The sequence below is a fragment of the Emydura macquarii genome, unplaced genomic scaffold, assembly GCF_026122565.2.
Source record: "Emydura macquarii macquarii isolate MOO-44397 ecotype Brisbane River unplaced genomic scaffold, CSIRO-AGI_Emac_v2 contig_2205, whole genome shotgun sequence".
Classification (NCBI taxonomy): Eukaryota; Metazoa; Chordata; order Testudines; family Chelidae; genus Emydura; species Emydura macquarii.
In genome coordinates, this window is record NW_027132342.1 from 20876557 (window position 1) to 20898812 (window position 22256).

General features: G+C 43.2%; 1 protein-coding gene across 1 annotated transcript in view; it reads left to right on the plus strand.

Moving 5' to 3' along the window:
* GRIN2B (glutamate ionotropic receptor NMDA type subunit 2B) overlaps window positions 1–22256 on the plus strand; it is a 226343-nt gene that overhangs the window by 84206 nt on the left and 119881 nt on the right. Inside the window, exon 3 of the mRNA XM_067559660.1 lies at window positions 9923–10521. Within this exon, the coding sequence (XP_067415761.1) occupies window positions 9923–10521 (599 nt within the window). The remainder of the gene's footprint in view (window positions 1–9922; window positions 10522–22256) is intronic.

Below are 22256 nucleotides of genomic sequence, written 5' to 3' on the forward strand. Positions count from 1 at the left end.
AGCAAGTGGTCACTTGATGAAATGAAAGAGCAGTTAATTTAGAAATGATAAAAAGAAACACTACTTCACAGAGAATATAGTTGATTTGTGGAATTTCCTCAATGACCTCCTGCCACATACTGTGACTGGATTTTTAAGTGCTGGATAATGTTAAAACCGCTAATGGTAGATGTGGCTTTGCCAGCTGAAATACCAATCAGTATACAGTCAGATTTCATGTTTTAGGGCACAAGCTGATCACCTGTGAGGGCCAGAAAATATCTCCCCTATAAACAGCATAATATAATTTGCTGAGTGGTTTAGGAGCATTTTTGCTTCTCTGTAAACCATCGGAACTGGTCATGTCAGGATACTAGACAAAATGGACTACTGGTCTGATTTGGTATGGTAGAAGGTAGGATACTGGACTGTATGGACTGGTAGTATGATCTGCTGAGGCAGGATACCTGACTAGATGGACCAGTGGTCTAATCCAGGTAGTCATATATATATATTTACACCTATAGCCTAATAACCCTTGTGATTTGCTCCAAACTTTATAGACCAGACAGTAGCCACTTCAGACGAATTATGGCTCTAGGTATTTATTCTATTTTTTTTCTGGTCTCCTTCCTCTGAAGCATCAGAGATGGCCACAACTGGAAATGGGACACCGGATGGGGTAGGTCAGTGCTCTGAGGTGGCACTGAGCATTCTCTCTGATTCCTTAGCTGGCTGTTCTTGTTCACATACTCAGGGTCTAACTGATCTCCATCTGTGGGGTTGGGAAGGGATTTCCTCCCAGGTCAGATTGGCAGGAACCTTGGGGTTTTTTTTCCTTTTTTGCCTTTCTCTGCAGTGTGTGTGGATGCGGGTCACTTGCCAAGATTATCTGGGTAGCTTTCATCTAATCATTTCCCTGCCTTCGCAGGGGCCTCGGGTACTGGTGCATCTGGGTCCCTCTTATTCCATTTCTATGGCACATCATATTGTAGTCTCTTGAGGGCTGGTCTAATTTCAGTTGTTGGGTTCAGTATGTTGGTGCTGGGTTGTGTTGGTGGCCTGTGATATACTTGTGGTCAGACTAGATGATCTGGTGGTTCCTTCTTGTCTTAAACTCTACAACTAATCAAAGCTTTATTCATTTCTCTAAAGTTTAATACTGTGAATTCTATGGAGCAAGGCGTACCCACATGGAGGGGGAGGAAATATCATTATCCTACCCCAAGACAGGGATTAGGGAATATAGGGTGTTTTGTGTCTCCTCTGTTGCAGTATGTCTGGAGTGATTCCTTGCAAACCCCTTAAAGGAGGAAGTGAAAATTACTTTCAATTTTCAGTCTCCGGCTTTGGCTTTAATAGGAGCCTGCTTTGGTGGAGCTCCAGAAGGACTCCTTGGTGCATAAGCGCTTATAGTGCTGTCCCTCGGCTGGGCAGTGGTTGATTTTTCGGCCTTGCAGCAGGTCAGTTTCTGTCGTTGCAGAGAAATTGATGTCATGGAGTCAGGTCTGGTGTAATCTGTTCTATACCGTGTGCATATTCTAATCAACATGATGCGTATGAGTCCTATTGCTCTTAAACCAAGAGACACACAACTGTGCACAGAGGCAACTCTGGAATCCCCAGCTCAGTCACTCTGAACAGCCACCAGGAACAGCTAGCACCATTGCTGACTCTCTCCATCCTCCCACCTGTCAGACCTTCCCTTCCTGGCTGCCTGATCACCACCTGATCAGGGACCAGAAGAGCAGTAGAAAATATATCATCCTGCCCTCTGCTGACCCGTTACTTTTCAATCAATACATGACCGTATCCAGCCTATCAGAACCTCCTGATTACTGAACGTTCTGGACTCTAGCTTTGCTATGACAATGATAAGAACATTCAGCCAATCAGAACATGTCTTTCACTGAAGATTCCAAACCCTACAGTTTTAGGCTTTCTATTGGGAACTGTTCTGTCATCAAAAGAGATGGGAAGGAGTTGGAATCGCTGCTAAACAAGATCAACGTGAAAAAGTGTCATGAGGAAATGACACAATTCCAGGCATCCCAACATTCCTTTGTGTGTAGGGTGACCAGATGTCCCAATTTTATAGGGACAGTCCTGATTTTCAGGGCTTTGTCTTATATAGGCTCCTATTACCCCCTCACCCCGTCCCAAATTTTCACTTGCGGTCACCCTATTTGTATGTATCTGACGAAGAGCTCTGTGTAAGTTCGAAAGCTTGTCTCTCTCACCAATAGCAATTGGTCCAATAAAAGATATTACCTCACCCACCTTGTCTCGTGTTTGTGTATATGAGAGACAGAGAGACTCTGCCCCACATGTTATTCCCTATAAGGGGTCTAAATGCTTTTGTCTGTGATACCACACTACTCTCCATAGCAAGCCAACAGGATGACCCAAGAAAGGGTTCACAATTCTGTGATATAGTATATAGTACTATATACAGGAATTATTGTATTAAATCAAAACTAAATCAAATAATTAAATGCGTGGAGAAAAACAAGAAGAAGCCTTTCTCTTGAGGATAGCCTGAGGCAGTGGTGAGTTTGTGGTAGGGATAAACAGGAGTAAATGAACGCTTAAGCACCAATGATCCTGTTTTGATTTCAGCTCTGCTATAACAAACAGGACTGAGAAATATAAAAAAAATAATTATAAGACTTTGAATTACTATGGTATTTTCCATCAGGAACAATAAGGATCTCACAAATAAAGCATCGCACCATGACTGTGATGAATAGATAAATGGTGGGTCTCCTCTTTAAAGACAGAAAATGCAGTCTGGCCTCTCTTTTGATGGTTCTCTTTTTGCACTCACAGCATCTGTGGCAACTTGGGCTAAGGCTTGCCTAAAAATACAGCCCTGAATGGCTTGCCTCAGGTCACACAGCAGTTTTGTGACTTCCAGAACTGTACTTAAACCACAAAATCCACTTTCTTTTCTAGGAGTCATAGAGTTTAAGGCTAGAAGGGACTACCAGGTCATCTAGTCTGACCTCCTGTACATTACAGGCCATCAACACCCTCAGCATCCACACATTAAGCCCAACAACTGAGATGAGAAAAACTGGTGGTAATGGAAATGGAAGGGACAAGACTTGGGAGGGCCTGATTCATCATTGCCCTAGGGCCAGTCAGGCTTCTGCACAGTGGATTTAAGGCAAGTGTAAGCCTCCCCCTGAGGAAAGGGGCCTGTATGCTGTGCAGACAGCCAACTCTGCCTGGCCACTGTAGGAGCCCCTGGTGAAGGAGGAAGCATGGTGAGGGCGTGGGGCCATTGAAACAGGGCTGAGGCCTGCCCTAGCCAATTCTGAGAGTCCAACTGTCCCCCAACAGCCCTAGCATAGGAGTGGCACAAGCCAACTTTCCATTCTCTGTGGGCTGGCACCAGCACAGGAATGACTTTAGCCCTGTGTCTTCCAAACGCTTTGGCCAATGGCTTCTCACCTGCAAAGTGAATAAATGTAATCTACACGCTCCTTCAGTGAATTACATTAGTGTAATGACACCCTCAACCAGGACGCCTGCAATAGGGATTGGCCACTGGAGCTGAAAGTGTTGGCCTCTACTGCCTGAACTAAAAACTTGAAGCCAGTAGCAAAATCATAAACATTCATGAGTTCCAGCCACTAGAGGGAGACAGAGAGCCACAGGGTGTAAGCGAATGTTCCCTAAAGAAAACCTCCAAACAGAAATAAGATAGACCAGTGGTACTTGGAAGAAGGCTGGGTGGTACGCGAGCCGTGCTGCCCCGCCGAATCTGCCGTCGAAATTCCCCCCCGCCGAATCTGCCGTCGAAATTCCCCCCCCGCCACCGCCGCTGAAATTCCCCCCCGCCGACTCTGAAAGCACCCCCCCCCCCCCGCCCGCTGCTGCGAAACCCCGCTGCCACCGAAAGTCCCACTCACCCCCACGAAACCCTGCCGCCGAAAAGGAGCAAACGGCGACAGGGTTTCGGCGGAGGGCATTGTTCCCCCTATGCAACCCTGCTACCGCTGAAAGTCCCCCCCCCTTTTTTTTCCTGAGTGGTACTCGGCTCAGGTACAGTGGTACTTGACCTGACTGTACCTGACCTGAGTGGTACTCGGGGGGGAAAAAAAGGTTGAGAACCGCTGAGATAGACTATTGATCTCCTCCCTTCACTAAATCAGAAGCTATATTGCTTAGTATGGGGTTCTCTAGGCCTCAGAGACAAATGATCTGCCGCCACTCCATTAATTCTTGACACTCTTGAAGCTTCTCTGCCTGTTTTAGGGTTGATCCTAAGTCTCCACCACAGAAAGAGACTGAAATTGAAGAGGTGACAATTCCAGGCCACAGCTGGGATGCTGTTTGTGAGGGAGTGATCACTTCCGCTGGCCTAAGGAATCCAGAAAAGCTGAGAGAAGTGAGCTTGTGGGAAATCACCCCTAGTGACCTCTCTTGCAATCTCTGAGGCAAATGGCTTGTTAAACAATGATCAGCTCCAATAGATCCAGTTGCTGAGGCCTGAGCTGCTGGAGCACCTCTGCACAAAGAGAGAAACATGCTGCGCTTCCAGAGATGCCTCCCCAGGAGGAAGAGGAAAACTGAGCTTAACCTAATACAATATCTGCCTGATTCTCCCCTCAGAGGGAAGGTGTTTGGGGGATCACAAAGGGGATAGGTGATACTGCCTTTGAGAGAAGTGGATACATGATAACTCCCTTTGAATCCTAAACTGTCTTTGTTAATACGCTACTACCACTGAGAAACTTCAGACCTCCCTCAGACCCAAAGCATGGCCCCGAGGGAGTTAGGATGCAATTGGCTATTACCCCTGCCTGTGACACACACAGTTGTAATACAACATCCCCATCTGAAGGGGCTAACATTATGAAGGGGAAGTTACTGTAGTCCCTGCAAGAACAACTTCAGAGCAGATTTTCTGTGGGAAGCCATCTGTCAGCTGGAGAGTATGTTGCTTTGTCAATTGAGCAGCTCGACGCTCAGCTCAGCTCTACAAAACTACAGATCCCTGACCCAGTGTAGAGTTACAATGAGGATTATGCAATGGAGTCTCTGCTCTTTTGTGTCAGCCCTATTTGAGGGGATTTTCTGCCACATTTTCTTTTCTTATTCAGTACCTAGCAATGGGTAACATTTGGCCCACATCTGGGAGAGATGGATGACAAGCAACTGCAAAGGCAGGCTTGAAGTCAGAGATTGTGTTATTCTGTTGCAGTCCATGATGTAAGAGACTACTTCATCTATAAGTAAAATCTGCCCCCTGGTGCTAATAACAAAGCTTCCTCTCTAGCCATCTGTCTAGTCACTGGTGGCTGTAAATTAAAATTTTAGGTGGGGGCAGTGTAAATCAAATACTGCTTGGAATCTTGGGGGCATGTTCCTCTGTGGAAACTTTGGAAGTCTAGATGGGAAAATGCATTATTCTTGGGAATGTTAGAAAGCAATATGGCAATCTCAATTTTGTATTTTTAATCTTTCTGAGCAGGGTGGTGTCCTAGCAGCAGAACCATCACTGTTTTTGTCACCTTGATCAGAAACTTACCTCTCATGGTGATCACTAACCCCCTCTCTTGTCTGGAGCTGTAAGTTTGTCTCTCTCTTTTTTTTTTTTTTTCCCCCCCAGTCTCCTCGTTCTCCCTGATCAGCAGCTACATGTGGTCAGGAAATAGGGAAAAAGAGAAAAATCGTGACACTTTGAAAATAATCCTTTTGTTTTGTTTTTTGTCAGATACGTTTTCAGTGAAACTTTCCATCCACCTCTACCAGCAACTCAAGTTGGATTTATTGTAGGAGAAAATGTCTCATATGTCATTGTCCTCTGTTTCTCCACCATCCCCCCTCTTGAGTGCTGAGCTGGCGAAGAGCATTTGGTCAATTGAAATGCTGGGTTGATTAAGCACTAAGGAGCATTGTGCCAGGCAGAAAGCTGGACTGGCTTGAGCAATTCTAGCCCTCTCGTTTGAGGAGGGATTGCCCCCCCTCCTGCCGCTGTTATAATAAAAATGCATGAAATTGCTCTAGAGTAATTATTACCCACACAGCCAACAAGCCTCTGCTGTTTGATTTGAGGATGAGGGGGTGTGTCTGGGGGGGAGGCACTGTTAATTGAGATTGAAACTGAGATTGCGATTGAGACTTTTGTAGACCTATTTTACTTTATTCTATTCATATTTACATAATGCACTAATGTGCTTTGGTTAGTGAGGATCTACTAGCTTCACCCCAATGGAAACGGAACCTGCCTATCACAGACATTGGGGTAGAAAAACCTTGGGGATGTTTGGCGGTACAGTGCTGTAGTTCAAGATGTCTAATTGTACTATCTGAATATGTTTCAAATCATCAAGGTTAGGATGGCAAGGACTTGTTCAGTTATGTCGCCTCTCCCTCTCTCACATGTCCGTACAATCCTAAACAAGTCCTTTTCATCCTTGATATATGCACCTTTTAAATACTAGTAGATTTATTATCTTCCACCCCTTAGGTGTCATTTGGCCAAATGGTACATTTTTAGCTCTTTCAATGTTTTCTCAAACGAGGATCTGTGTACTCTATGGCCAAGTCCCTCAGTTCTGAGAGTCTCTGGTAGAAATTATGGAAATTCTGCAGCAGCTTTAGATACATTTATAAAAAGGAGGATTTTATTGAATTTAATAGAAGATGCATAGTACAGTTGGCATAGTAGTTCCCTGTGTCATTTTTATATTAAATTTATGTTAAGATTTCTCTCCAGTTTCTGTGTTCAGTATGCAATACATTGTCATCATCAGGTTTCAGAGTTAACAGTCCATTACAATGAAATCTCTCAGAGCTATTTGTTCAGACTGTCTTCAAACTCAGATGTCACTGCATTAGTTTACATATGGGTCACATTTTCATGGTTTTTTCCCCCACAACCATCAAGGCTAGAAATATATCTTTTAAAGAAAGATGAGATTTTTGTGGTAAAGGGTGAATTCTATACTAGTTCCAGCCACAGAATACACAGGACAGAAATAAGGACTTTGGTGATTTTCTCTGACTTGCCTCCAAGTTGCTATCATTTTTCTGCTGTTTTGAGAGGCTCAAAAATGTGTGCAGTATTCTAGGAGTGGTCTTAATACTATCTTGAAAAATGGAGAGAGAGTTGGGTGGGGAAACTGACTTCACTGTTATTTAAATACCATACTTTACAGAGGGTTAAGGGACAACACAAGATCAGGTCTAGAAAGTGAGCCAAGCAGGTTAAGGTTGGGTACTGGGATAGGCTTTTTCTTTCCAGAGTTGCTCAGCTATGGAATATTCTGCTAAAGGAGATAGTGGAAGCAGATAATCAAAAACATTCTTAAGGGAAGGATGGATGGATGATTAGCTGGAACCTCTGCTGACAAGCAGCTTCACCTGCCAGACAGCAGGAGGATGGTTTTGGTAGAGGTCTACTCTTCACTCTATTCTAAATGTCTGTGTCTCCTGAGATAAAGTTTTAGGGCATTTATCATCTTACTGTGTGCAATGGATTTCCTCTGACCTAAAACACCTGTTTACTTTCTTTAGGACCTCTGATCCAATTCTTTAGGCTTGCTGGGAAGAGACAAAGCCAGTGCTTAATTCCTAAAACTGGCAGTTGGATTTGGATGGTCCACCTTATTGTAACATGAATCTGTGTTGAACTCCAACATTTAATTCTACTGTTTTTTCTAGGGGTTCAATCCTACACCATTGAAATCAATGGGAATTTTACTATTGATTTTAAAGGGCATTAGATCAGTCCATAAATGAAACTAATATGGAAATGTTTCCTTTATTTCTTTCAAACATGGATTGGGAAAAAACAGGGTTTTAAAATTACAGTGGACCATTGACAAATTGCAAGTCTGATGTATTGTGAATTATCAGAATGGGAAACACTTTCACTGTGCCATTGGCTAGCTGGGGTTTGTAGAAAGCTCTTTCAGATCATTTTTTGAGGTTTTAAAATTGATTCATTTTAATTTTCTTTCATGCAAAGGTCTGAGCATGGTAGTAAAGGCAACCTGATACAAGTGGAGGGATAGGAAAACACGACCAATAGAAACAGCATTTATTCTGTCCCTTCGACCTCATTTACAATTCATTCACTCATCCAGCTCTGCCAGGATTGCTTCTCAGATTCCAGACCCCTCAGCAGCTTCAAATAGCCACCGTTAAAAAGAAAACAAGAACAACCACCATAAAATGTTTTCTTTCCCTCCCACTTGGTATTTGTCCAGTTCTGTTGTTCATAATAATAGTCCTTGAACCATGCTGTAACACAGAGGCTTTTTGGCAAAGGATACCCTGTTCTTTGGAAACATCTGTCACCATAGACCTGAAAAACTCACTACACAAAACATCTTTTACAGCAGTGGCTCTCAACCTTTCCAGACTACTATACCCCTTTCAGGAGTCTGATTTGTCTTATGTACCCCAAGTTTCATCTCATTTAAAAACTACTTGCTTACAAAATCAGACATAAAACCACAGAAGTGTCATTATCTGTATGAAATTTTAGTTTATATTGACTTCACCAGTGCTTTTAATGTAGCCTGTTGTAAAATGAGGCAAATATCTAGATGAGCTGATGTACCATCTGGAAGACTTCTGCATACCCTACATGCACCCCTGGTCGAGAACCACTGTCTTACAGGATATTTAGCCATAAAGAATAACAAGTAAGGTATTTATAGAAAGCTCGTAACTTGTTGAGATTCGTAATCCTTGTGAGATGTATGTACAGTTGGTATTTAAGGAATAATTTATTTATATTCAAAGTATGCTTTATGAACTTGGAGTAAAAATTAGTCATCAGGTGTAATGTACTGACCCATTCAAGCACGAGAGAGTTACCCCTCCCTAGTTAGCTAGCAAGTTAATGCAAGACAAATTTCAAATGACCAAAACCACTCGGAGGTGAAATGGAACATTATAGCAGGCAGGAGATTGCCTTGGCTGTGAATAAAGACAAAAGTCTGTTTCAGTATAACATAGTGTAGAGAAAGGCCCTCTGTATTCATTCACTGAGGAAACCCCTTAAGGAGCAGGGGCTTCCATGAACATTTGGATCCTGGTTTTGAAACAGACTGAACTTTGTGGGGAAAGCTATTTTATTATATAGGAAAGGTCACTTGTTAAGTGTAGACCCAGGTTCACTTGTTTTAATTTGTTTGGTATTGTAGCCATTTGCTTCCATCACTTTCTTTCATTTCTAGTTAAGTATTTATTCTTTCGTAAGTAAAATTACTTTGGTTTTATTGTAAGTGCTCACAACTGCTATGTGGTTACAGGAGTGGTGGTTTAAGTTAAAACTGGTAAATTGGGGTGCAAGGGGTGCAGAGGACCTGAAATTTCTGTGAGCAGCTAGTGTCAGGGACTGGATATCATAGAGGAAAAATGTAAAGGGACTCGGGGATTGGGGTGCATCTTTTGTTAACCTGCAAGGCAAAGTTAGGGCAGGCATAGCTCCGACCAGTGGTTCTCAACTTATTTACCATTGTGGGCCACATATGCAGCTCTCTGTATGTTAAGTGGGCTGCATCCACACAATATATATACTACCCATGTGGCCCTGAGGATGTCACATGGGCTGCAGCTGTGTGCTGATTGATCTGCAAGTGGCCCGCAGGCCCTGGGTTGAGAACCACTGGCCCAGAGGAAAGAGCTTGGGTGGCTGAAAGCCTGGTGGTGCCAGAGAGCTGATGTCAGTGCTTAATTTGTAATGAAAGAGGTGCTGGGGAACAAACAATTTTTTTTACATTCATCACTGATGCAGCAAACCCAGAGGTGCCAGGGCTATGAACTGCCAGGCCAAGAGGTCACACCTGCCCAAAACACAAAGAAAAGGGGTGCAGCTAGCCCCTGCTTCCCCCACTTATTGGAGTTGGCAATGACCTCTGCTTTTTATTTCCTTTGACCCCTTCTTGTTTTTTCTCTCTTTTTCATTCTGTTCTAGGATGAGTCATCCATGTTCTTCCAATTTGGCCCATCAATAGAACAGCAAGCCTCCGTCATGCTCAACATCATGGAAGAATATGACTGGTACATCTTCTCCATTGTCACTACCTACTTCCCTGGTTACCAGGACTTTGTCAACAAGGTCCGCAGCACCATCGAGAACAGCTTCGTGGGCTGGGAGCTAGAGGAGGTCCTCTTGCTGGACATGTCCCTGGATGATGGAGACTCAAAGATCCAAAACCAACTCAAGAAGCTTCAGAGCCCTGTCATACTCCTCTACTGCACCAAGGAAGAGGCCACCTACATCTTTGAGGTGGCCAACTCTGTGGGTCTGACAGGCTATGCTTACACATGGATCGTGCCCAGCCTGGTGGCGGGGGATACAGACACAGTGCCATCTGAGTTCCCCACTGGCCTCATCTCTGTGTCGTATGATGAGTGGGACTATGGCCTTCCTGCCAGGGTGAGGGATGGGATAGCCATAATCACCACGGCTGCTTCTGACATGCTCTCTGAGCACAGCTTCATCCCTGAGCCCAAGAGCAGCTGTTACAACACCCAGGAGAAACGGATCTACCAGTCCAACATGCTGAACAGGTAAGGGGAATAGGTGGGATGAGCATTCAAAATGGGGGGTCACAGCAGACAGCTGACCATCAGAAAAGTCATTCTGATGTTTGTGGCATTTAGAGACTGTAGGGAGAGCAACCCAAGATTGTATTAATTGGAGGCTGAGCAAATGGAAGGTTTTTAATGGTCTGGCCAGTTGTGAGGTGAGTCATGTCTCTTCATGCTGCCATTTCAATAGCTCTGGCTGGTGATGGTATGAAAGTCAATACAGAACAGAAGCCACAGCATTCAGGAGGCGGCTGAACAGTGACTGGATAGTGCAAAAGTCTGCATGCACATTTCCAAGGATGAAAGAGTGTGTGTGTGTGTGTGTGTCTTTGCATAAAAGTGTATATAACTCACACCTACTTAGGGTGGTGCTCTGTCCCCTTCTCATAATGGCTGGGACACACATAAAGGCTGATAAAGCCTTGTCTAACAGAGTTGGGTCTTCTCCCAGCCACTGGAGGATCATGTATTTAGACCCAGAAGATCCTGGGTTCGACCCCCCGCCCCCACTGCCAACAATGCACACAGGGTGTGGTTTGTGGTTAACTGGCAATATTTTTATTAGCTATTTATATGGCCCCCAGTGCTGTATTTTCTGAGACCTTTACAATCTTGAATGTATTCATTCTCACCACACCCCTGTGAGATAGGGAATATTATACTCATTTACAGATGGGAAGGGGACAGAGAGGGGCTAAGTGACTTGCCCAGGTCACTCAGGAAGTGTGAGATGGAGCAGGGAGTTTAACTGCAGTCTCCTGAATGCCCAGGTTAGTACTCTAAGCATTAGATTTCCTTCCTCTTCCCATCTCTACCTCCCAGAGCATCAGCATGGTACACCAATCTAGGGAAGGAGACATGAGTTGGGAAGGGATGCAAAATCATCAATTGGCTTAATGGGTCCTGGGGGGGTTCCATTGTCATGCTGTAGTGACTTGCTGCTTGGTCTGTGCATATAGACATCTTCGGGCAGGTTGGTCCCATTACTGCTGGTGAACAAGGTTTGGGGAATCCTGGTTACGCTCTTCAAAGAGGGTCTGCACAAAGTACATGCATTTTTGTCATTTGCCTTGGTATAAGTATCATTGCACAGTGCAAACATGGTAGGTCAATCAGATGTTGCCAATAGGTGGTCTGCATGCTCTGATTCATCAGGTGCAATTTGTACCAGATGTCAAAGTCTCTGTAGAGCAGGTTTGTAGTATGTTTCTTAGGAAATTAGGGCTTAATTTTTTAGAGGTGATGAACACCTGCAGATCCCATTGACTTCAGCTGTAGTGTGGCTTCTGAAAAACCTGGTCCTTTATGACTATGACAGGTACTTCATTGTAATTGTTGACCAAATTGCATGACACTTATCCATAGCCTTTGAATTGTGCCACAATTCCTAGTTCACACTGGTAAAGAGCCACTTATTGACATCCCTTAAGCTTCTGCATTGGGATCATTATAGGATTAAATGAAAAGAGGATGTGAGGCCCCTTGTTCTTGTGTAAATAGGAATAGAGGGTCTTCTCTAGTTAGTTCAAGTAGAGGGTTAAGTAAGTAAGTTTCCTTACTGGATACTATCATTGAATCATAGAACAAGAATCAAAACAGAAAAGATCTCCCTTCACTTGCTGACCACCTCTACACCTATCTTCCATGTCAACATAGAATTGTTTTCTTCACTGCTTTGCCAGTGCAGTTTTATATTGCCCAAGGAAGGGATCTGAGGAAAAAGCTTTTTCTCAGTTCCCCTATATTTTTAAATGTTTAAATTTTTAATATTATTTCATTTCCTACCTCTCCTTTGTCTGCACAGTCCTTGGCCATGCTGCCAATTCACATTGTCTAGACTCCCTCTTCTCAATCTCTTCCAGTCTGGCTTCTGTCTTCTCTGCTCCCCTTAAACTACCCTGGCTATGGTCATTAGCAACCTCATCCTCCCTAGCTCAATCTTAGGCTTTCTTCTCTATTCTTCTTCTGAATGATGCAGTAGGGAAAGTTTTTAAATCTAATGCATACAAAGTTATCAGCTACAGCATCAAGGTAATCCTCTTGGTCTACATTTTCCAGTGACTAGTGATTTTGGGTTCCCAACTGGATTCACCTTAAAGATTTTCAGAAAGTGATGAGCCCCAGTCCTTGGAAAATAAATTCTTTTTAATATGTATATGGTTGGGCACCCAAAAATGGAAGCAGCCAAAATCACTAGGCACTTCTGAAAATGCAGACCCCTTGTTCTGGCTTTCAATGCCTGAACAATGCAATTCCTTAGTTGTCTCGTGTTCTGTTACAGCTGACACATACTCTGCTAGTCTTGATGTCCCATTCTTCCATTTCTCCCCTGATCAGACTCTGGTTTACGCTTCAATATTTTAGTGCCCTATTTGAGACACTGTAAAAAGGCCTGATTTTCAGAGGGAGGGTGCATACTCAGCATTTCCTTAAAATTTGGGCCCCTCTATGGTGTCTTAAGTTAGGCATCTAAGAACTTGAAGTCACTTTTTAACATCTTGGCCATAGATATATGAAGATACAAAATGCCTTTGTTTCCTCAATCCCACAACTCAAAAATTATGTGCAAGTGTGGGGGGAAAAAAAGAGGAGAGAGACCTCTTATGCCACTCAGTTGTCAAACACACTTGAGGTCTGATCCAAAGCACACTGAGATCAATGGAAGTCTTCCCACTGACTTCAGTGGGCTTTGGATCAGGCCCTTAAGTCTCACTGCCTTTAACTGGACTTAATCAGGCACTAAACTTTGAGCATGTACTTCATAGCTTTGTTTAACTGGGGCCCTGATTTCTATGAACCTGTTCGTTTTTCATGGGTACCAGCTAGTAAATAAAAACACATTTTTTCTCATCCTTTTCATCTCAAAGGATTCTATAGTACTTATACATGATATACGGTGCAAAGTACAAAAGCAATATATGAATGCATGAGAAAAGCTCAGAAATGCTTTGGATTGGACTGGAATTTCAAGAATACTATCAACAGGGTGCCAATGGACCCTGCAGTACTATATATACTGCCATCTACAGCTTGCAGTTACCCACCCCCCCAATATGCCTACACAGAGTGGAGGCCAGAACAAGAGGTCTATAAACTGTGCATGATCTGCTAATACACCAGGGATCAACTGACAGCCATGCAGTTAGTATTTCAGAAACTGCTGTCTAATCCAAAGTAGGTCTAACTGCTTCAAATCCGTGGCTGGGAGGTAACATGATGAAAGAATTTTTCCATTCTAGCCTATGAAGAGTGACACATCAAGCTGAAGAAAAGTTCAATTTAGTTCATCTTAAACACATTGAATTAAAGCTGTGAATTAGCCATTTCCCAAGATCTGTGCTCAAATCCTGACCACTGCTAGCCAATCTAATTTTGGGAAATACAAGCAGCTCAGGATGGAGCCCAAATCAAACAATTTCTGTTTCTGTGGGCTCCATTAGTCAGGAGACCTAGGCAAATAATGGGAGCAAGTATCTGCACATTTTAGAGAATTAGAAACAGAGTTTTAGTTCATCATGTCCCTCACACACTTTAAGTTCACTGTTGCAAACATTTGTGCTAGCAAAGTTTTAGGTGAATGGAACTTCTGCAGAGTGCATCAGAAAAAAGATAATCAGATGCAGAGTGCATTGGAAAAAGGACAGGCTCTCATCCCAACGCTTCTTTTCACCTTGTATGGTGCTAAAGTTAATAGTAGTCTCATGTAGAAACTGTGGTTTCCTGTCTACCTTGAGACTGATGCTTCTTTGAGGTGGGTTAGGGATCTGGATCTTTGATCCTGATTAATGGATCTTGCAGATCTCTTCCTAAAAATAACTCTACTGGTGAAGTAGCTCTACTGGTTAATCGGGAAACGGCACTCTGAGAAACACTTGCCCCGTATATTATAGTGATCATTTTCTACATATGGGGAGATTTTCCTCCTAGGATTCTTCTTTTTCCTCTATGAGAGGTTGCCTTGGAGATAACAGCAAGTACTTAGCTTCCTGCTGGAGTGTTGGAATGCTACACTAGTGAAATGACCTCTTCTGTCAGTAAGTGAGCGTAGTACACCAAAATGCATGAACATCTCTTGAATGAGTGGTGCAAATGAATTATGTAGTGGGAACATCAGCCCACCTGGTGAAGTAACCAACTGTACCACCAACATGTACACATTCTAGGTTTTACTTGATGAGAGTGGGGCTAATGACCTGGTTGATATTTGGATTGTGTGATATTTAAATCGAGAGTCCAAATATAATCTGAACATTGGGACCGCCAAATCCAAATATCATCCTGTTTTCCCCACTCATTCCTATTAGTGCCAAGGGCTTGTTCAGTTTCTCTCTTACCATCCTGGAGAGGGTCTTTGGACATAGGTCTGGAGATCTAGAGCTGCCATCTAACAAGATTACAGCTGACAATATAAAGCCCTACATGAGATGGAACCAAGATATCCGAGAGATCACCTCTGTCCCCATATTACACCAGCTGAGATTATCAGAGGTGATGAGAAGGAGCTTCCTGCACAGCGTATTCTGTGAAAGGCCCTCTATTTGGAACTCACTCTGGTCTGCCAGAGCCCAGATTTGTTAATCTTCCAGGACTGTTGCAAAGCCCATCTATTCTCTCCCTTCTCTAAGGCAGCTGGGGAGGGAATGGACTAGGGTGGATATATTTATGGGAGTCCTTTGCTTTTTTTGTGACTTTAATTTATGAGAGACTGCCCAGGATGGATGCCTATAATTAAATTTTGGAAATGTGAATAAATAAATAAATAACACCAATGTTCTTGAGACTGGAGCTTGGGGATGAGTCACAGGAAAGAAATATTATTTCTGGGACACATGGTTTCATGAGCAGAAGCTTGTTCTTTTTGTATGGTTGCTCATGATCACTGGCCTATGTCCACTGTGTTCTTATTGTAGAGGCTTCCATGAAACCTGGGTTGATTGTATGGATTGGTTGTTGACAAGGCTGCTTGTTGTTGTAGGGTCACTAATGAGTTCTAGACTGATTGACTTTAACAGTCTCTCATTTAGCACCAGTCTGCACACACCACTTTTCATTTTAATAAAGAGAATACTGAAGCACTTGCTTTGGAATGAAATCCAAACATGGAATTACACCGACTTTGCAAAGAGAAATAACAAAAAGAGGGGAAAGGTAGATTCAATTTTCCAGCCTTTAAAAACAGCCAGTAAATTGAATTGGTTTGTGTCGGGTTTACGTTTGATGCCTCTACTGTGCGGGTGACATTAACTCCTGTCACTGGAATCTCCCATGTCTAGTAGTTCAGAAATGTATTAGAAACCTAAGTAAACAGTTTGGAAACTATTCTGGCGGAAACAACCTGAGCAGAACTCAATTCTTGGAGAGCTGTGTTTCCCTATTGACAATTAGGAACAAGTCGTGGATGGTTGATTGAATGCAGAGCTTTAGAGTCAGTGAACAGAGGGAGTACTTGAAATAAGCATGTGTTAATGTATTTCTTCACTGGTTGAGCATAGAGATAGTTGGGATCCAGATGTCTCTCCCTTAGGGTGTAATAGACTTAGTGACCATCTCCTTTGGGATATTGTTTCAACCCTATTGTCTGGAAGCAGAGAACTGTCCATAACCTTCCTGAACCAGCCATTTTGGTTAAGCACCCTGGAAGAGGTCTTGTGGTAGCAGGACCTGTGGCAGATATCCTGAATTGATTTGAATTCATTCTTATCACGATGGACTTCAGTGTGGTCTTTTGTAGGCAGAAGAGTGGCATTTGAGTGTTTCTTGAGGGTACTGACAGTACTCAAAATGCATGTGTGGGGGTGGGGGTGGTTTGAAAGGGGTCACAGACTTTTCCAAAATAAAATAAAAATCTAGCTGTGTCACTGAGGGGAGCATTTAAAGCACTGTCTTTTATGCAGCTGCTCCAGATTATATAGACCCACTGGGTCCTGACATGTATATCATGTCACTTGTAGAGAAATGGAGGGCATCACAGTCATACAGTTCCTTCTCTTAGACTTTCATGGCTGAAAACGCTGGGCTAAATTAATCTTTGGTGGAAATTCAGGGAAGTCAGTTGATTTACACTACGTATGAATTTGGCTCATTTATTCTCAAATGGTTGAAGGGATGCCGGTGGCTAGGAAAGACCCCTCATTTAGTCATTCTTACTGTCAGCTTCACTTTTCTTTTTAACCCAATGCTGGATAATCCATATGATATACACCCACTTCCCCCACCCCAGTTGTGGTGCTTTCCTAAACACATCACCATGGCTTCTCTGATACAGCCCCCCGTGATGCTCTCATATGTAAATATACATGCTGGGTTGCCAGCCTTGGGGACTAGCCTCCCTTATGTATATAATAGACACACCCTGACATAATGCTCTCCTTTTTAGCCTGCCCTCCAGTCCTTACCCCCCCTTCCCTCCCCTGACACAGTGATCTCCTGCATCCCTCCTCTTCCCCATCCTCCCAGAATCAGAACAGATACTCTGTGCCAAATGCAATGCAGGAGCAATCACTTCCTTTCATTTTAATGGGAGTCACACCAGCTTGTCCCAGGACTGATTTTGTCCCTGTGTTTTTTGGGAGTTCAGAGCAGGGGATCGGGGTGGGGGAGGCGGCTTGCGGAGGGGTTGAGATGAAGAGGAGGTATTTGGGACTCCTCCTTTCTTAGGACAAGACTGTGAACCCCTTGCGCACAAATGTCAGCGCTTACTCACACAGTGTCCCCTTGAAGTCAGTGGGGTTACTCATGCGAATAACTGCTCACTGATGGCATGAAGGGTTACACAGTCTAGTCCTTACAGAGCAGCACTGCTCACTGTGGGGGAGAGGTTGACTGAGGATGGGTCACATGGAGGCAGACACTAAGGTTTGGACTCCATCCTTAGCTGCTGGAAGAGGGGGAGGCACTTGGGGGAAGTGATGTTTAAATCAGAGGCAAAAGGAAATTTTGAGGGAAGGGGAGGGTGTTGGAATATGATTATTATTTGACCTTTCAGATCCTCTGAGCTGGGGTCTCGTTAGCAATTCATTATGTTCCTAGCAGTTGGCAAGTCCGGATGCCATCAGGCTGGCACCAAATCACTGTTCCATGCTGGCTGGTTGCACGTGGAGTGACTGCTGCTGACAGATTAGAGATCCGGCTGCTGAAATCTGTTCACTCCTGTCCCATTTCCAGCAGCAGCTGCAGCAGCCAGCTGGGGGCTGCCCAGTGCCTCCCATGTCACACCTGGTCTCTCTCCCCCTTTTTTTGTCATTGTCCCTCCCTGTCCTCTCTTGCTTGCACTCTGTTTCTGTCACTGTAGAGCTTTGGGAAATTGTTTGCTTCCTTCCTTTTGATTTTATTTTTCTTGTCCATAACTGCATGGGTTTCCTCTGCCACAGCCTTGTTTGTTTATTTCTCAAAGGGTGTTCACGTCTGGTGAAAGATGCTGGATGAGCAGCCCTGGGGCCTAAAATCTCTTTTTTTTATGCACAGAGCAGGTGCAGCACAGGAGACATAATCACTCCCATGGATAGTCAGAGCAGATTCTTCTTCTATAGTCCTCTGTCCCATTGCCAAGGTGTATCCTTCCTGCCTCTCCCTCAGGCCTTGCATTTGGATGGTTGCTAGGTTACGTTTTCAGGTTTTGGAGGATGCTGAGGAAAGCTTTATAATGGTACCAAACACACATGCAACCAAAGCATCCCATCCCTCTCCCACTAAACCCGCCACTGAGCTGACTTAAAAACACTAATGGTAACCATTGCAGAATGATCTACCTCAAGCTTCCCTCCTTCCTTTCTTCTGTTACGCTGTCTTAGGGAGCCATGTGAAATGTTTACATTAAAGTGATGTAGGGCAGCCTTGGGGCCTGAAGCCCTCTATTTAAGCTCTCTATTTACTCTCAGGAAGTGTACAACCTAGGCAGCAGCAGTACAAGCTTTCTGCACCCACACCACTTTTAGCAGTGTGTCTTAACTCTGCACTGGAGGGATTATCTGCACTGGAGGGGAAAGACGAGGACTTCAGTGTGTCTGGACCATTCCATTTTTGGTCTTTTTGCTAACACTGCTTGAAAGAGAAGAAAGTCCTATGAATTGTGATAGTGGTTTTATTTTTGCCGTGGACATCTCTCCATTCAGAACCAGACTGAGACCCATCCAAGTCAGTTCACATAAGCCACCCAGGAGGGAACGAATGTGGGTCTCTACCAGCGGTAGTCAGATTGGTAAAATTTCCATTTCCAGCCCCCTGAGCTATTCAGTGCACCAGAGCCAAGTTCTTTTAGTGCTAATACCTTGGAACTTAATTGGCTGCTGCTAATATGCTTTTAATATGAGAGTTCTGGTTCTTTTTTCTTGCAAAGTGAAGTCAACCTAAACCTTTCCTCCAAAGTGTCCAAGGAGGAATTGGAGGGAGCAGTGTGAATCCACAAACCAGGAACAGAGTTATCCCCAATGGTCACGGGCAAAATGCCTTTGAAATCCAGTGACTGTTAAAGCAGTCTGTGGACTGAGACAAGAGAGTGCCTGAAAATTGAAGTGAAGGTGGGGAACACTTCTTTCCCTTCAGTTCAGTGACAGTCTGTTGATTATCTTACCATCTCTGGGCTGTATACATCAGGTACCTACAAACAAATGATTCGCCATTTTCAGACTCATAATTAGATTCATTAAAGAACATATGCACTTTTCTGGGTTTTTTTTTAATTGAAATATTTTTCTCCTGGACTTTGTTCTTACTATCTTTCAAGTTTTAAAAATAGGAACTGCTGGTTGCCATGGCTCCCTGTGCAACTCTGGAGCAGCTTTTCCTTCCCTTTGATGCAATTTCATTTCAAAATGTGGTTTGACAAGACACCAGCTCAGTGCGTCCCCTAGTGGCTCAGTCCTGAGGGGAGGCCCTGACAATATTCATGATCATTAAAAGATCCCATGGCACTTCTTGCAAAGAGTTGAGGTGTTAACCCTGAAATGTCTTGGCAAAATTTTCATTTGATTAAGTACATTCTGCCATCCTAAATTTCCCCACTGCAGTTTCAGTTGCGATAAAGCATTCTTTTTCAATTCCTATCTTACACTGTTGTGTAATGTTGCTGTGTCCTCTTAAACAGCTGACATATTCCTCTTCAGAGGCAGCTGCAATTCAGTGGTGTGTGTGTGTGTGTGTGTGTGTGTGTGTGTGTGTGTGTGAGAGAGAGAGAGAGAGAGAGAGAGAGAGAGAGAGAAATTATTCCTGCTTTTTGGCCCCAGTTCAACATAGCACTTAAGCACATGCTTAAAGTCTTTGGTCCTATAAGCCTATCAGCAAAGTGTAGAAGCTGCAAATAACCTTCTGAAGGCCATTCTCTTCAAAACCCCTGCTTTATGGATTGGCTTGAACCAAAACCCTGACTCCAAACATCCCCAAACTTTGGAGGTATGTGGCTGTATATATGGACCAAGGTTAAAATATAATGGCTGAATTTTATTTCTCTAATGGGCTAAATAGAACTGTGGATTTACACCCCCCGTCAACTTTGGGAAATTCCACAGTCCAGAGTTTGTAGTTCACATCCATTCTACTGGCCTATTTTCAAGTAGCTAGAGCTTTCTCAATACATTTTGTTTCAGACTGCAACTTCTCATGTACATTCTCAGCCTAAAGGGGAATATTTTGAAAATTCTGAGCAAAAAACAGTTCTTCAATTTTGAGTTATGAGAGCATGAAATAAATGCATTGGTTCTGCTTTCAAATAATTATTCAGCATAAATAACTCAAAAATGGCTTCCCTTTCAAACTTCACACATGGTGTGTGTATAATGCTCCGCAAAGAATGCTGTGCTTAGGTTGGAAAACATTGATTTTTGGAAATAGTTATTACCGTTTGAAGACAATGTACCTTGCCTTACCATAGGTTCTTTTTTTAAAAAAATTGCACTATATATGCACAGTGTGGTATATTTTATAAAATATTTGCTTGAACAACACTATTGAAGTCTGATGATATTTATATTTAAAATGTGGATAAAATTGTAAAATAAAAATGAGCATTAATGGAGATCCATTTAATCATTTAGTCCACCATCCTCCCACCTATCGAGTAATATCTATTTTGATTTAAATAATAAAAATGTGCCCTAATATGTAATTAATATTAGAACATAAGCCTAGCAGCATTAAAGCAATCATTCAGGGAAAAATTCTGCCTGCCAATCACCTACAATAAAGCTTCTTTCTACTCCTATTAAGACATTCCTTAGCATGTTGTATCACACTTAAAAGGCCCCTGCACCTGTCTCAGTCAATTGAGCAAAGATCATAAGGTGAGGGAAGCTCATCTCTGCAGTAGTATACTATGAAAAATGTTTGAAAGGCAAAGTTTGTAAATTACAGTTGGCCTTTCTGAGCCTCTGGAAGATGGCAGCCAGACATAGGCAGTCTGGGTGCAGACTGGAGACCATTGGCAGACTGAAAACCCAACTTTCCATCTGCATTAATTGTGGGTTAGCAATCATTAAAAACACATGAATGCTGAATATATTCAAACATTCAGTTTAATATAAAATGTTACATTTTTCTGCATAGTGTTTAAGGCAGTATTAAAACGAGATGGAAACGAGTTTCCAGTGTCTGACCCTGGGTTTTTTTCATGGTATTGCTAGTGTCATAAATGAAAGATAGCTGCCTCTAGCAGGGGTGTCAGTGCCTTATGTTTATTTACGATAGACCATGGTATTTTATTTTTACATCTTTCATCTGCAATTCCAAAGCACTCTACAAACTGCAAAAGGATGACTTAATTTGAAACTGAAATTCAGCCACCTGTGGGGTGAAATATTGCACCTATTTAACAATATACCATAGGAAACAAAGACCAATACCACATCCCATTGAAACTTCAGAGAGAATTTAGATTGTCAGAGTGTAATTCCCAGAGGTGGTCTTTGGCCAGGACATCAGGGATATTTAATGACCACAAGAGATTAGTGGCAGGAAATTATGCCACTCATACTTCTGGTATGACTGTACACCGCAGATAACAAGCAGTTCTAGCAATGGTCTCACAGAGGAGCTGGTATAGTTTTCTAAGTATTGTGAAATGAGTTACAGAAAATGAGCTGATTCTAGTCCCCGATTTTTGATGGAGGCACTTGGTGGAACCTGTGGCATATCACAGTAACACATGTACGAGGAAATGTATAGGAAGAGTGGTTGTTCTGGGCAAAAAGCAGCTGATCCATGAAGAGAGGGAGAACTTCAGTGGAACAGTGTAGGTCTGTCAGTGGGTATGGCCACAGATAACTGCAGCCAGGTGAGTAGCAGGGGAAGGGTTTATTTGCAGGCAACAACACTCCTGACACTTGTGCAACATCTATCCTATGATAGGAGGGGGTCAAAAAAGAGACATGTTTTGCACAGAATTTTTGCCAAAAATGGATCCCTTTTTTTGCCTATTTTCTGGACCAGCTCTACCTGCACCCCACAAACACCATGGATGTGTGGGTGTCAGGGACACACATGCAGTCACCAAATACTGTCCATTCCGCTCCAAGAAATATCATATGCAGAGGTAACATCTTGTAAGAAATATGAGGCAACTATGCACCAGGAACTCATATAACCACAAGAAATGCCCTTCATGCGGTTTGCATGGGTAACCGCTGTGCCCTGATGCATCCAATAGGAGAAAGAGGGAGTGGGGAGAGTGCAAGCGAACACATGGTGGTGAGACAAGAAATTGTTGGTTAGGCCATGAACAAATA